Source organism: Cryptomeria japonica, chromosome 4 (assembly GCF_030272615.1).
Source record: "Cryptomeria japonica chromosome 4, Sugi_1.0, whole genome shotgun sequence".
Lineage (NCBI taxonomy): Eukaryota > Viridiplantae > Streptophyta > Pinopsida > Cupressales > Cupressaceae > Cryptomeria > Cryptomeria japonica.
The window spans coordinates 701,464,235-701,481,538 of record NC_081408.1 but is presented as its reverse complement, the minus strand read 5'-3'; the positions used below and the strand labels follow the sequence as shown (position 1 = coordinate 701,481,538).

Here is a 17,304-nt window from a genome sequence, read left to right as displayed (position 1 = left end):
ATCAGAGATGTAGTTTTTGTTGGAGCAAGTGGATCTATTCTTGCTGCAACAGGCCTCAGTTCAAATGGTCACAATATGGTCATATGGGACACACTAGCTCCTCCAGCAACTTCTCGTGTTTCTCTTGTATGCCATGAAGGTACCATTTCTTTGCAAGTTTGTAATGTCTTGAATTCATTATAAAATTTATTATTTCAGAGCTTTATTAGGAGAGGACATTTATGATAACAATGATGACATTTAAAATTCTAGAAAAATGAACTCAAAGCTATTTTTGGCAGTGTTTCCAGGACAGGGGTGGCAGGGAAGAGGAGATCCTTTTGGGGAGGATGAGGGATGGCAACTAAATAAATAGGGAAAATTTAAAAAACATAAGAAATTTCACCGATTCATGATAATAAATTCACCATATTTATTATACGACCATTTTACATAACCTAAGAGCTGAATTGAGAATTCACATTGGAGTCAATGCACAATTGACGAAATTTCATTGTTTTCCTTTTAATTTTCAATGTGCATAAGCAACAAAAGCCTGAAAGGCTGCAACTACAAAATGACAAAATGAAGAAAATATAAAACACAATAATGCAACTAGATCTGCTGTTACTATGCTTTGTCTTTGCTTTCACCAAAATCAGAATCTAAATTTAAGTTATTCCTGGTATGAGTCATTGCCTCACCCAATGGAACCCCAGGCAGTCCCTTATGTGCCTCATCAATTTGTGTGGCATCTTTGGGATCAATGTCCCAATGTATGGATTTTAGTTTGATGATACTTAGGAGTTTGTTGATCTTGAAGTTGCAAGGCACTAGGCATGATCATGAACTTCTCCACTCATCGAGAGGTAATCTTTTTTTTCATGATTGATTGAATGAAGTTGTATGTGAATTGATTTCTCTTTTTAATAGAGGAATTGATCACCTAGGAAAAAAACCAAGTGGGAAACATTCTCAGCACAATTGCATTCTTGCCATGTCATGTCTACCATCCAATAGGGTTAGTTTAAGATGATGCAGCCAAAACTGTCTTGCCCTTTGTTTTATCGAATATTAGGCCCCAAAGATTTACAAAAGCAATCCATTACCATCAAAGTAAATTTGCATCTTCAATTCTATTCATCTTTTGAATTCTCTTCATGAACTCTTCTTTCACCTTTTCAACTTCAAAAGGAGGCATTCGCCCAGCCCTTGCATCATTTCAGAGTTACAATGGGGTTGGTACACTTCTTATATAATCTCAAGTCAGGGTACATGCTATGAGTTGTTGGTTCCATCTAGACAAACTTATCAAATGTCTCATAAAGCTTTCCAAGACTAGGAGTCTATATCAACATATTAAATCACTTGTATAATTGGTGAATGAAGGAATAATTCAATCTGCAAACAAAAAGTTAAAAACTGAACAAGTCTCAAATGATAGTGTGAATGCTGAAATTTTTAAAATCTAAAATGTGAAATATGAAAAATGAAAATAATATAAGCTACAAACATAATAATATAAATTTATTACCTCACTACTGACCACCAATAATCATCAAGCATTAACCTAGATTATTGGTTGGTGGATGCCAAATATGTATTAGTTATGCCTTGAAGGGTTGGAGAGTAGGTGGGAGACAAATTTTGGATTTTTTGGCACCTAGCAGAAACCTTTTGCATGTCAGGATGAAGCCCTGCCAGATTTTGAAACACAACCAAATCTTTTCAAGAATTTTCTACCGAATAGGATTTGTAAAGAAATTTAGTTGAATTGAATTTGCAGTGAAAACCAATTGAACCAACCAACTTCACCATGTTATAGTATCTTGTTTGAATGAAATTTTTTGATGATGATGTTAGCAAAAAGACATGGTGACGTTATAGAAGCATGACATTATCATGGACTGGGAGTGCTTGAGATGGGATGATGTCATGATGACATTAGTAGGGTGCAATGACATAATTAAAAAGATATGATGATGTCAGTAAGGTGTTGACGTGTCTAAAGTTGCATAGTTGCAAATTCCATCCGGCCAATGCAGAATAGAATGTACTCACTGAGTATCCTATCCTCTCTTGAGATAAGGAAATCCATAATGCTGTTTTTGCGTTTGATCAAAGGGGACAACCTCAAGGTTTTGATTGTCAGGTCTTGAATGCAGGATTACTCAGTGGTTTGATGTGTTTTGCTGGAAACACAAGGGGACTTACGGTGAGATGGGCAATTGCTAGATGAGTTCCCTAAAATTCTAACGGTCTCGTTATCAATTGGTTTCAGTTGGATTGATACTAATTCAGCAGGACTGCGGATTCTTCTTGGTAAAAAGGGGAAAAAGAGGGATAGGGAAAAGAGATAGAGAAAATCTAACTAACTAACCAAGATAGCATATTCAAGAAAAGCAGACAGACACGTCCAAATAACCAGATTAAACACTATCAGCTCTTTAAGCACAACGCTTGTAAGAATCTAGTGCGATCTTCAAGGGGAAATTAAGATTTTCATGCTATTAAACAAAGATTCAGAATTTTATATTCATTCACTAAATGTTCAATAACCGAACTCAGCATATGAGAAGGTTTAGATTAACCATGCAAAAGGAATGACAATCAGTCAGTCCCTAATGGTATGAACAGCGAGGATTCTATCAGATGTTTATCTAGAAAATGCTATAGAGAAATGAAAGAAACATAACATAATAATTCAAATTGGTGAAGAAGGAGACCATGCACTCACAATGAAATAGAAACAACCTTAACTTTGCATTAAATCCTGTGTATATTTCGCTAGAGCTTCAACAACAATCCATGAACTTCTTACAAAATGAGGGAAAACCAGTCCTCTTTAAATAGGTTTCCAAAAACAGATGAATGGCTAAGATCTAAACTAAACAAGTTGTAATAACCCATGATTAATAACATATTCCGGTACTTATCAAAGGCACACTGATCATTGTTAATTAACATTATTATAATTATTATAATAAGTGATAAATCATTACTCTTTAGTTGTGATTGCTAAATAATTATTAATATTATTAATCAAGTAAATAATAAATAAAAAATAAATAAATAATAAATAATTAGTTGTAAATAAATAGTAAATAATAATTATTACTATAAACCGAATAAATGTAAAATACTAAATAATATATCATTATTTGCAATTAACAATGATTCTCTTACAAAATAAAAAGTAATTAATAAATACTACAATAATTAAATATTAAAATATATAAATGAAATTTAAATGGTTTAAGTGAAGAATAAAAAAAAAGAAGATGATAAAATAAAACAAATCAAATTAACGATACATTAAACTCTAAAGTTAAATAAAACATAGCAAATCGTGACACACTAAAGGTCATGACCCGAACCATGTCCGCAGAGAGAGTTCCAAGGCGCCTATGAATAACGCGCTTGTTAAATGCAGAGAGGGAAGGAAAAAGGGAAGGCAGCGCCGCACGTAACCAGGAGAAGACATCGCCACCGAACAAGGGTTTCGGAAGAAAAAAAGCCATCGCGTAAAACACACAGCCCAGCGCACAGACGGACAAGCAGGAAGCGTGCCGTCATTCCTGTGTCTTGCCATCGACCCTAAAAGTTGCGGAAGAAGGCACATACAGATGTAAAACGCCAGAGCATAATAACGAAGGAGGAAAGACATACGAAATATCCAGATTCTGCAAATTTATCAACAAAGATCATCAGGTAACTTACGCACTAAAGTTAAGAGCATAGTTACTATGACTGCGTTGAATTTTGATAAAGAATCCAGAGGGAGTTTTGTAGTGCATTTCCTAGAGACAATATATATATTGCAGTGGTGAATCATATGCATATGTTAGAGAAAGGGAGGTTTGAGCAGGGGTGGGATCCCTGCCAAGCTTGAGAACATTAATGATTTCATTCATTAATAGAGATCCCAAATAGAGGCCTTAGGAGGGCAATATTCTGAATTGTTCCCAACTGAGATATATTTCTCAATAGAGGGTTGGATCAATCCAGGTAGGGTCCTACTAAGTATAGTAACCTTTCCTTGATAGCTCGGTTAACATTGTTTGCTAAATAGGTAGAATAGCGTATAGCATTTCTTCTTATATAAGCACATAAATAAATATATACATTTGATTAATTATCTGTCATATTGTTGTTCTACTAACCTATGTCTGCAGGACTTAAACACCATATAATCCAATTCCCAACTGGGAACATTACACAAGTGGCCTAGATTCATCTTTACAAAAGGTACCCATACCCATAAATGGAGGGTAAATATCAGCAACCACCCAAAAGGCAGAAATAACTACCTAAAAAAGGTAATTAAAATTATCCATAACAATTCAAAAAGTGCACATGCACAAAGTTTTAAAGTTTACAGTTGACTTGGCAGTCAAATATGAACTTTAGCCAAAAAGTGACTTTTTCAATTTGAAAGAAGAATGCTTTTTTTAGGAAAGCATTTTTTCCTTAACTAAAAATTCATCTTCGCCATGTAAATACTCCTTCCAAATGTCCCGACCCGCTGCGCGTTCCTCACGAACATACTCTTAGAATTTAATGCACAATTGGAACAACATCGTGAACTGAGGCATATGGGGATGACGTATTTTATACTGCATGCCTTCCAAATGACAATCTACGTGCTTTAAACCATCCTGCCAGTTGGACCGATTAACGTCAAAGCGCAAAATATCCGAATGTAATTTACCGGTAAAATTCAAGTCCTCAGTGGAGTAGGCGATCTTGTCTGTTCTCAATCTTTCGTCCCAGTCCGGTTGCACTACGTCATCGGACAGATCATTCTTCCGGCCGAAAACCATTGATCGGAGGATTATCTTGCCGAGTTCCTCCATGTTCTTCAAAATTTGGTCGCATTCTGCCTATTCTTTGTCAATGGTTTCTCTTGTCTCCCTCTTCATCGTGATGGTCTAGTACCATTCTTTAAAAATGTTGATGTCGTGGGGATCCAGGATGGCGGGCAATGTAGGAATCTGCGATTGGGTCCAGAAAAGGGCTCTTATGAGAGGAAGAGTTGTAGCAGCTACCTCATGCACTTTGAGGCATTCCCGTTTTACCTCGAGCAGCTTGACTAAAATGGTCTGTCAGTATTGGGCCATTTCCTTTACTTCTCCAATGATTTGCTCTCCCCTCTCTTTAATGCTTCGCATCCATTCCTTGACAGCCTTGGCGGTGTCTCGTACTCCCTCAAATTCTGTGGTGGTCCTTTGCGCCAATGCTGTAGGGGGAATATGGGACTCGGGGGCATTATGCAACGGTCTCAGGAGTTGGTCAATATATCCCTCGGCTTGCTCAGCACGAACTCGATACATGTCCTTTTCAGCTGTCATCTCTTCGAGTTGTCTGAGCACGTTTTGCACGGAGTCTTTGAATTCCTCCCTTTCCTGCTCCTTAGTGGCTCGTCCGATGGGGACAGTTGTGATGCTATAATCAGCCAGTGTAACTTGATTTGCTGGCTTATCGACAGGCGGGGTGGTGATATGAAGGGTACGGTTCCTTTGCTCATCATGGGTTATCCGGGAATATGCCTTAGGCTTTTTCTTCCCCTTGGCCTTGGCTTGGTCTATGCGTGAGAAGATGTCTTCCAAGTCGATGGGTGGCTTGGTGGCTGCCTTGCGCTGAGCTCGAGCAACTAACCAATCTTGAGGTACAGTCTGGGTTGATGCTATAGTTAAATTTGCACTCTACTCTTTAATGTTTTCAGCCGGCTCATTGCATATTTGCAGCTGCTCCGTTACAGGAGGAGTGGAGGAAGTGTCAAGTCCTTTGCTCGTAGCTGAATTCTCTCCCACTTCACTGAACAATTGCCTAGTATCTTCATGTGATGGTTGTTCTTCAGTCTTTTCAAGCTCGCGAGTCTCATCTGTCGTTTGCTCTCCTTCAACAGTGGAGTCATCCTTGGCAGTACTATGCAACTACAATTCATGGCGGCTCTGCTTGGTGGGTTCATGCAATTCACGCCCTTGAGTGGATGGAGCCTCTCCTTCCTCAACTTGATTCTCAGGTTCGGCAGATTCAATGGCTCTTATCTGTGTATCTATCCTGTCGGGTGTAGGAGGATCATTAGCTCCGAATGCGTCAATATCGCTCTGGGAAGGCGGAGCATATATATAATCTAGTTCAACTACATCATCAGATGAACTGGGGTCTTTTGATGATGAAGTGACCTCTGGTCTCCTAATAGGGATCTTTTCCCTTCTTGTTCTTTTAGATGTCCGAGTCCCTCTGCTAGCCTTGGCCTTCTTCCTTTTTTTGGGCTTTTCAACCTCTTCCTTTGGTGCACTGGAGGTTCCCTCATCTTCGGAGGACTGAGAATCAAGGCTACCCATCATTTGGTAGGTGAACTGGACTCCCTCATGAATCAGTCGCTCAATTTGCTGGTGCAACCACTGGTCAGTGTATCTTCCTGGGGCTGCCATAACCGCCTCAAAATCAGTGACTGGATGTTGCGACCAATCAATGCCTGGCAAAAGGTGTCTTACTACCTCAAAATCCTAGACTTGTAGGCAATTTCCAGAATCTGTTAGGTGATCCGGGACCCGACGGTATTCATAGAGTCGCATTTGCTGCACACTCAACCTTGAATATTCGCGTCGTCGGACCTCATAGTCATCAGAGCAGTTCTTCCAATAATCTTCAATTGACTCCTTTGCTCTGTATCGCCTACCATAGGCTCTCTTTGCCAAATTGTCGTGATCAAAGCATTTCCTTGGGAAATGTTCTTGTAGGCCATAGGAGGCTAGTTCTGTAAGGGATTCCTCTGCATGAGCTGGGTTCTTCAGATGGACATCAAGGTTACCCATGATCATAGGGAAGACGAATCCAGACTGCTTTGTCTTTGAGTAAACTGCTTGCCGGATGTGACTGCCTTGTGACTTCCAGGAGAATTATTTTGTCAGTTGCGTATCGCGGAAGTCGGAAAGGAGCGCCGTCAAAGCCGGCTATTTGGATGTAGGAGAACCTTGGGAACTGGATGAACTAGGTGCCATACCTCTGTACCAGAATGGTAGCTTGCTTTGAGAGCCTTATGTGTAGTCCTCCTTGCAGCAATCTGACCAGGTGCATTGTGAAGGCGTCCTTGACACGCTCATACTGACCAACAACATAGGCAGGGCTATTCATTTCCCTTTGAGCTATGTCCTGATAGTGCAGTTGTGGATAACAATCATATACCTTTACCTGATTAGGCCCATTCCCAATCTCACCCTTCATGATTAAACCCGACAGTGGCTGGTCTCTGGCGAACATGTAGACCAAATAGGATGTCATAGTAAAGTACTTTTTCGCCTCAAGTTCGATCAATTGGGTATGGATGTTGTCACTTATAATCTGGGCCCAGTCGAACTTGGATTTCCCAACGAAGACCTGTTTTGTGAAGTAGAACATCCACTCTTCAAAGTAGTTGGATTGGGGGAGTCCCATAATCCCACTGAGCAATGTGACCATGTCTCCATGCTCATTGTGAAAGTCACTCTTGGGGGTCTTTTTCCCAATCCTGATGCTTGGAGGTCTTCTCTCCTTGTACCACTACTCATTTATCAGTGTTCTGCATTTGGCGGGGTTCATATCATACGCCACCTGTGCTTCATCTATAGTTGTTGCTATGGGGTTGTTTGGGAAGGGAATATCAAAGGCGTCGCCAATGGCTTCAGGAGTGAAGTCAGCGAGAACCATATTCTCAAGGAGTACCAATCTAGTGCTTGGTTGGTAATGTCGGGCAGCCTCTACTACTAGCTCATAGTTTTGCACTGACGGGGGAAATCCCATTGCTTGGGCGATGCCACTTTCCATCATCCGCCTAGGCTAGCCATAGGCATTAGGGGAGAAAAATCGGTCTCTGAAATCTTGAATATCAATGTGCCCCAGGTCAGTATCACCTACATTTTCCCATACACTCTAAACTTTTGATTCCCTTAGTCCTCCTCTCTGATATTGATATTTCATCTTTTCGACTCTGCGAGGGATATCTGACTTGGATGCTCGTGATGTCTCGGTTGCAACAGGTGTCTTTGATGATTCTACCGCCGATTTGGGCATTTATCCTACACAGCCAAACGCGGATTACGAGATGATATAAAGGAAACAAAGCGGGTTAGATAAAGGGATATGCCAGCATACAAGGATTAATTTGAAAACCGAATTTTAAAGAATAGCATGATACTTTAGCTAAAAAGCTTGATTGATTTAGACATGAATATTTATGAAGCTTTTCGACTACGAATTTACTTATTCGGTTGTGGTTTAGATGATTTCGACTGCTAAATTTAGACTTAGGCATTCTAGGATCGAATATCAAAATGGATGATGCTTAAGATTTTCCCTAAGTCTGAAAATGCATTTCCTGGTTAACTCATGGGAACAGACTTGGATTTTTATTGCTTGCCTGACGCGCTAGGTGCTATGTGCTATTGCTCCTTGGCAGTAAGCCTAAAACTTTGTAATTGTTGTTATTCATATTGTGAGTTAGATTCTTATGGTGGTTTTTCCCAGTTTGGGTTTTCCATGTAAATTCTGGTGTTCATGTGTTGGTGATTAGTAAGTTTTTTAGTAGTGTTTTGTATGGTTGAATGTTGTTTGTAATTAATCTGTTTTGAAGTTTCAGACTGATTCACCCCTCCTTTTAGTCTTGCCTTGGGTTCAACAATTTGTATGGGAGCAAGGTTCTTCTTTGGAAAGCTTAACCGCTTGAGGTAGATCCAAACTGGTGCAGGAACTACATATTAAGGCTCTGTTGTTTGATGGCACAAATTTTCTTTACTAGAAGGATAGGATGGAATCTCATTTGGAGACTTTACAGAATGGAATTTGGGAGATTGTCAAGTTTGGTTATAAAGCTCCATAGAATGGACCTCAGAGCTCAGATGTAGTTAAGAATCATGGGACTAATGTGAAAGTTAGAACACTATTATTCAGTTGCTTGAGTGATTTAGTATTTGGCAAAGTTAAGGGATTGAAAGAAGCTAAAGAGATTTGGAATAGACTATGTCAAGCCTATGAAGGAGATCCAAAGACAAAGAAAGCTAGGTTGATGAATCTGAAACAAAAGTATGAGCATCTAAGAATGGCTGAAGATGGTGGTGTTAAGAACTACATACATAGGATGAACGATCTTGCAGATGCTATTAGAGTTGTTGGTAGATATCTTGAAGAAGGAGATGTTACAAGGAAGATTCTGTTAACTCTGTCTAGATCCTCCAAACCTAAGAATTGTGCAATAGAAGAAGTTCGGGATCTAGATAAATATTCAATTGCTCAGCATATTGGAACACTATTTGCCTAAGATTTCAGAGGTGGAAGAAGTAAAAAGAGAAAAATGGGAAGTTGCATTTAATGTTTCAAGGCTAGTAGAAGATGAATTGGAAGAAAATGAGAATCTGGAAGAGATTGAAGCAAACTTTGTAAGAAGATTGAAGAGAGGTAAAAGAAAATACAAAGGTAAGTTACCTTTGAAATGCTTTAATTGTGGTAGAATTGGTCATTATGCTTCTAAATGTATTACAAGATTACAAGACAAGAAATCTGATGATGATGAGAAGAAGAGTAGATTTAGAAAACATGATTTAAGAAGAAGACAGATGATAAAGGAAAGAAAGGACTATGTTTAGTGAGGGCACATTCGTCAGAGGGTGAAGAGTGTGAAGACTCGAATGCAAAATCTTTGTTTTTGCCTATAGAAGAGAAGAATAAGGATATATTCAGAAGACCGGAAGGAAAGAGTAATGATGAGAAGACTGCACTGATAAACTTACAAGGCACTGAGAGGGGGGGGGGGTGAATCAGTGCAAGCAAAAACAACAACACAAATCTGGCCATCACTTTTATCAATTTGAAACTTAACAAGCATGCAAAGAAAATAACCACATAGGCTAACATCCAATAAAACATGCAACTCATACACAATGTTTTTCACGTGGAAACCCAAATGGGAAAAACCACAGTGGGAATTGGTACCCACAAGATCAACTATCTGCAGAATAGGGATCTGACCGGTTAAGGTCTTACAACTGCTCTGTTAGGAGCACACTCAGTTAAGAGTGTCTTAGCTTGGTTAAGAGCTATTACAATAAGGCCTGTTAGGACCAGCCCTGTTAGGAGCTACCCAGCAATGGGATTTAAACAACACAAGTTAATGTGTGACCTTGTTAAGGGATTTAACCTTCGGACTTGTGAGGATCCTACCGCACCCTGTTAGAAGTGACCTTGTTAGAGGATTTTATCTTGCTGCAACTGTTAGGGAATAAGTGACTGATCTGCATATAGCACCTATGTGCCCGATTAGATCTGCTTCTAACATCGATTAAAATCAATACAGAGCTTCACCTTTCACCGCACAATCAAGTTCGCATTATAGATCTCATGTCTAATACACCATCACACAATATACTCCTTTTTATAAACAGCTCTGTTAAGTCAGCTAAGAACCCTTGGAACAATTTCCTAGGTTCAATGTATCTAGTCAATCTTGCACATTGCGCTTTCCTCATGTTGGCCACAAACAACTTAACTCAAAAATAAAACATTAAGTCTACCGGTTTACCGATCTAGGTAACTCTTGCTCTACCGGTTAATTGTTCTTCAAGACTGACTGCTCAAAACATCATAACTCGCTCATTTAGTTGAATCTGCCAATGCGGTTCCAATCATAAACTCCTGCCAATGTCATGAACATTCATTCCAAAACGCAATACTTAACTCTTCACCAATCTTCAGTACCTGTCGCTTGAACATAGCTTTGTCATTGTTTACCGATTCACTGTTCAACTGCTTCCTCTACCGGTTGGACTAAATGACTTAGATGACTGACAAAACATGGTTGCCATCAATGACAACACAATACAAGTCATCAATCAACTTATTACAACAAAATGATCATCATCAAGACAGCATGCACTTCATGGTAAGGTAGAACCAAGAGCCTGGATCATTGACTCTGGATGTTCAAACTTCAAATCACATGACAGGTGACAAAGACAAGTTCATTCATATTAAGAAGTATGGTGGTGGATTAGTGAAATTTGTAGGAGAGGAGGTTGCACCTATTTGTGGATTAGGAATTATCTCGATTGATGGTAAGCATAAGACTGATGATGTTTATTATGTTGAAGGTTTGAGACATAGCTTATTGAGTGTTAGTTAGATGTGCAATAGAGGTAATGAAGTTGTGTTCAATAATACCAGATGTATAATCAGAAATGGAAAATTGGAAAGTTGGTAGCTGAAGGCATTAGGACAAGTGGAAATGTTTACTACATAAAGGATAGAAGTGGAAACAGATGTTTTTTGACTTAGAAAAATGAATGTTGGTTATATCATAAAAGGACGGGACATGTCAACTTTGATAACATGATAAAGATTTGCAATACCAAAGCTGTGAGAGATTTGCCAAGGATTGTCAAACCTATTGATACGTTGTGTAGGGAATGTCAACTCGGAAAACAGATAAAGAGGAGTTTCAAGAACGAGGAGTATTCTACTTCCAAACTCCTGGAGTTGATTCATACAGACCTTTGCGCACCTACAAGGACAAGAGGACTCAATGGAGAAAGGTATTTTATGTTGCTTATTGATGATTATTCTAGGATGACATGGGTTACATTTTTGAAAGAAAAGTCTGAAACTTTTGAAAGGTTTGAGGTGTTCAAGTCAATGGTTGAAATCAAGTAGACGCTAAAATCAAGTGTTTGAGATTTGATAGGAGGAGAGTTTACGTCAAATGAGTTTGATGATTTCTGTGAAAAACATGGAATTAGAAGGCATTTGTCTGCCCCTAGAACCCCTCGGCATAATGGAGTAGTAGAAAGGAAGAATAGGATTGTTATTGAGATGGCTAGAACTATGATGAAAGATGCTAATCTGGCTAATGTGTATTGGAAGGAAGCTGTGCATATTCTTAACAAGGTACAGATAAGAGTGAATCATACTAATGCACCTTATGAGCTGTGGAATGGAAGACCTCCTATTGTGAAGTATTTTAGAATCTTTGGGAGCAAGTGCTACATCAAAAAAGATGAAGATCTTGGAAAGTTTGATACCAAAGCAGATGAAGGGATATTTCTCGGATATGCTGCGAACAACAAAGCCTACCTATGTTACAACAAGAGACTAAATAAAATAGTGGGGAGTACAAATTTGAAAGTATGTGAAGTTTGGGATCAAACTACCCCTGAAACTGTTTAGGAAACTAATTTTGAGATCATCCCGGTTGTTGCAGAAGTAAAGAGTGATCTGGAAGATGGCAAAGAGAAAGTGACAAGTCAAGAAGAAGAGGAAGAAGAAGAACCGAAGAAAAGGTATCAAAACCCTAGCCAAATATGTGCAAAAGAATCATTATGAAAATCAGATAATTGGAGATAAAAACAAAGGAGTTCAGACAAGGAGAAGAGTTGCAGAAGCAAAGTGATTAGGCAAATTGCTATTTCCTTTTACTGGTGGAACCTAAATCATATGAAAAAGAAAGCAAAGAAGAGAGTTGTGTAAGAGCAATGGAAAAAGAACTAAATCAGATACAAAAAAATTAGATATGAGAACTAGTACGTAGACTGGTAGACAAAAATGTGATAGGAACTAAATGGGTGTTTTGGAACAAGTTAAATGAACAAGGACAGGTCACAAGGAACAAAGCGAGATTGGTATGTAAAGGCTACTCACAAGTTGAAGGTATTGATTTTGAAGAGGCTTTTGCTCCAGTAGCTAGGATGGGAGCTATAAAGATGTTTCTAGCTTTCTCTGCTAATAAGAACTTTAAGGTGTATCAGATGGATGTTAAGTCAGCCTTTCTGAATGGAGAACTTGAGGAAGAAGTATACATTGAGTAGATAGATGGATTAAGTTTGTCACAAGAACTAGATATGGTTTGTAGATTGAAAAAAGTGTTGTATGGACTCAAATAAGCACCTAGAGGTTGGTATGCTAGATTGGACATATATCTGTTACAACAAAAATTTGGAAAAGATACTGTAGATAGCAATCTATATTTCAAAGTTGAAGGTATCAAGTTGCTGATTGTTGTTGTCTTTGTTGATGCTATGATATTTGGAGGAAGTGATGATCTATGTAGAGAGTTTGCAGAAGACATATAGAATGAATTTGAGATGTCAATGATTGGTGAGTTGTCTTTCTTTGTTGGTCTACAAGTTACTCAGTTGGAAGATGAATTTTTTTTCCTCAAGTTAAACATGTCAAAGAAATGCTAAAGAAATTTGAAATGGAGAATTGTATACTTGTTACAACCCCATTGGCTATTGGCTGTAAGTTGAGCAAAGATGATGTATTTCTGGATGTTGATCATAAGAAGTAGAAATCTATGATTGGAGGACTATTGTGTATGACTACCTCTAGATCAGATATCATGCAAGCCATTTGCTTGGTTGCTAGATTTTAGAGTAATCTGAAACTAACTCATGAGCAAGATACGAAGAGGATTTTCAGGTATTTGAAAGAGACTTTGGATTTTGGACTATGGTACAAGAAGAATGGAGATTTCATGATGAAAGCATAAACAAATACTAACTAGGCCAGAAGTATTGATGACAGGAAAAGTACTAGTGGTGGTGCATTTTTCCTGGGAGACAGGTTGGTCTCTAGGTTGAAAAACAAGCAAGATTGAGTATCTTTATCTACTGCAGAAGCAAAATACATTGGAGCAACATCTTGCTGTACTCAAATCATGTGGATAAAGCAAACTCTTAGAGATATCAAAGTGGTATATGATTAAGCTATTCCTATCATGTGTGATAATACCAGTGCTATAAACATTTCAAAGAATCCAGTGATGCATTCAAGAACTAAATATATCTCAATCAGATATTGTTTCTTAAGGGAAAATGTTACAGAAAAGGAAGTCAGATTGGAGTATATTTCTACAAAGGAGTAGGTTATAGACATATTTAATAAGGTGTTGGCAAAGGATACTTCTGAGTATCTTAGGTAGAAGCTAGGGGTTATTGCCCTCCTTTTTCTAACTAGATGCATGAAAAGGGTGCATCTTTCTAGGGAGACTCCTTGAAGATTATACATTGTCTCCTAGATTGATGCTGGTTGGTTCTCTTAGGGGGAGTAGTGGTGCATTGTGCCCTTTGTCTTTGATGTCAAATTGGGAGAGATCTTGTTGATAGGAGGAGAGATGTTCTAATTTGTGTTTCAATGCTTCAAGTGTCGCCATCAATGACAAAGGGGGAGATTGTTGGAAATATGAGTTGGTGTGGTTGTCATTGATGTTTTCATTAATGTCAAACTTGGTTGTCCGGATGAATTTTGGTTCGGATGTATCATGTGTTGGTATTGTAGTTGGTGGAAATCTTTTGGCCTTGGTTGTGGCAATATGTAGTAAAGACGTTTTAATGTCTCATTGCAGTTTGGTTTAGTTTTCTAGTTTGTGGTTCGTAAAAGTCAATTGTTACTACTTTTTGATAGGAAGAGTGTTTGTCAGACTAGTTTGGAAAGTCTTTGGTGACCTCTTGATATGTTGAAGTTTATGTTGCGGTTTAGATGTGATTATATAATTCCAATAGTATTCTCAATATGATTCTCTTGTGGTGTTTGTGTTTCGCAAGTGAGTTATGTTGATTTGAGTGATATCTTAAGTAATGTTGTGGTTTGGTGTGTCCGACTGGTTTATCTTATTTGGATAATGTTTTTGATCCAAATATGCTTTGGATGACAAGTTGGGATATGGTATGGGTCTCACCTTGGTGTGTGGAGATCTACATGGAATATTTTGCATTGGAGAATATCTTTTTGGTTGACTGTTTGACAAGCGATAATGCCTATCTACACGTTATGTTTAGTGTTGACCTTGGAGGATGTGTTATCATGTGTGGATCATTGGATCTGTCTTGGAAGGGTGTTTTATGATGTATTTGGGTCCCCTCTTTCTCTTGGAGTGGATCGGCTTGAGTATTTTACGTCTAGATGGCTTATTTTGTGCGATTATGTTCATTGTATCTTAGCCGACCCTCAATTAGGTTCTTGATGTTCTATTTCATATTTAAGGAGTATGAGTGGAATGAGTAGAATGAGTGAAATGTGTGTGAATTGATGAGGAGTGTATGCGAATGATATGCAAGCAGATTTGAGTTTGTGAATGTGCGAAAGTTAGATTGTGAAGAGCTTTGAAGGTGATATATTCGGGAAGACAATGTAGAGACAAAGACAATGTTTTGAGATGTTAGCCATGATTTTGGTCTCTTGATTCTATTGTTCAGGAGATCCTTCTCATATCAGTTCGACTATTTCTGTTGGTGCTGAATGACAATGAGACTTCTAGCAACATTTTCTGTATCTTGCCCTAAAGCAGTGAGCCTCAGTTGAGCAAGTTCTTATCTTGTATCTTGCCTAAGGTTGTGCTCCGTAGTTGGAAGTCCATCAGGTGTTGTTGGTCCTTGGCAGTGAGCCTAAAACTTTGTAATCATTGTTATTCATATTGTGAGTTAGATTCTCACCTTGGTTTTTGCCAGTTTGGGTTTTCCTTGTAATATCTAGTGTTCGTTTGTTGGTGATTAGTAAGTTTTTCAGTAGTGTTTTGTATGGTTGAATGCTGTTTATAATTAATCTGTTTTGAAGTTTCGGACTAATTCACCCCTCTCCTCCCAGCCTTGCCTTGGGTATAATACCTTGAAATGCTATTCAGGATCTTTCTTGTCAAATTGATCGATCAACTGTTCCATGAGTTTTGTATATGAATCAATTTGGTCATGGTGTAATGTGACCATCCCATGATGCCACCACTTGTGAGCACTGCCGTCCAAATGAATCAATGCATATTTCATGGTGTCATCCTTCGACATAGGTTTTAACTGAAAATATGTATCAAGCTTCTACACACACGCTCTAGCTATAGTTTTACCTCAACCATCATAGTATGGAATTGATAGCTTTCCAACATTTCTCTGTATATCATTGTCGCATGTTCTTCCCTTGTTAGGTCTATGTTTCATTTTGAGGTCCATATATTCATAGAAAGACATTTCCAATTGGAACTCACATTGTAATTCATCCAATCTGACAAGATTTGATCGTACAACTCTCGTTGTGTTGGCTCATTCTCCACTTGAGGATTCCTCGAGGGACAGTTAGGCATTAATGGCTTAGTACTAAGTGATGTAGTTCTGTCACATTGATTAACCAATCCATCTCCACGGCCATTATGTCCTCTATTTTTCCCCTATCATTTGAATTATTATTATTATTGTTCATCACGAGTTGAGTTATCATAGTACACATTTGAGCAAAGTTCTCTTGTAAGTCCCGTTGACCCTTGGCCAAATCATTCAATATATCTGTAGTCATAGGATTTTGCTGATTATGATCTTCCATGTTTTATTTGGTTTCCTTCTCTTCCCAATTTCTATCTGGAATAGACTTATTCCTCCTATGATAATAATGGTGTGTATGTGGCTGTCTACTCATGCCATGCTTAACTTTCCAATTCCCTCAAGCTAGTAGGATGCATAGCTATGATACCTGTTGTCATTTTATGACACCCTTGGTCCATCAGTGAGAACCGATCAAAGATATGTTCTATGGACCAGCGCTGCCTTTGTTGATCAAGAAAAGACGATGGAATCGTGATGCATGAAGTGTTGTCTTCTTGGAAGTTCCTTTCCCAAGCCTTCTCTTCCTCTCTCTTCTCCGGAACCCCGAGGTTTCGAAGTTCCCTTCCTTGGTCTCTTGTTCTCTTGCCCCAAAACTCCGAAACCCTGAAGTTCCCAAGTTCCTAATTCTTCTCTTCCTCAACCCCGAAACTCCGGAACCCCCAGGTTCCCAAGTTCCTTATTCCTCAAACCTGGAACTCCAGAACCCCCAGGTTCCCAAGTTCCTAAGTCTTCAACCCCGGAATTTCGGAACCCCCAGGTTCCCAAGTTCCTAGTTCTTCCACCCCGAAACTCCGGAACCCCCAGGTTCCCAAGTTCGTTATTCCTCAACCCCGGAACTCCGGAAGCCCCAGGTTCCCAAGTTGCTAGGTCTTCTCTTCCTCAACCCCGGAACTCTGGAACCCCCAGGTTCCCAAGTTCCTAATTCCTCAATCTCGGAACTCTAGAACCCCCAGGTTCCCAAGTTCCTATGTCTTCAACCCCAAAACTCCGAAACCCCCAGGTTCCCAAGTTCCTAAGTCTTCAACCCCAGAACTCCAGAACCCCCGAGTTCCCAAGTTCCTAGGTCCTCAACGTCGGAACTCCGGAACCCCCAGGTTCCCAAGTTCCTAAGTCTTCAACCCCGGAACTCCGGAACCCCGAAGTTCCCAGGTTCCCAAGTCTTCCCAACTTCGGTGACCAAGGTCTCTGAAGTTTCCCCAACTTCGGTGAC

At 39.1% G+C, this 17,304-nt stretch overlaps 1 protein-coding gene across 3 annotated transcripts in view; it reads left to right on the top strand.

The window, feature by feature from the left end:
* The window catches only part of LOC131050818 (uncharacterized), a 221,984-nt gene that overhangs the window by 137,600 nt on the left and 67,080 nt on the right, over nucleotides 1-17,304 (top strand). For 2 of the 3 annotated variants that reach the window (XM_057985101.2, XM_057985102.2), the window contains exon 13: nucleotides 6-139. The exons of the other annotated variant lie outside the window; for it this stretch is intronic. In XM_057985101.2, coding sequence (XP_057841084.2) covers nucleotides 6-139 — 134 coding nt within the window. The remainder of the gene's footprint in view (nucleotides 1-5; nucleotides 140-17,304) is intronic. 3 annotated transcript variants of the gene reach the window in all.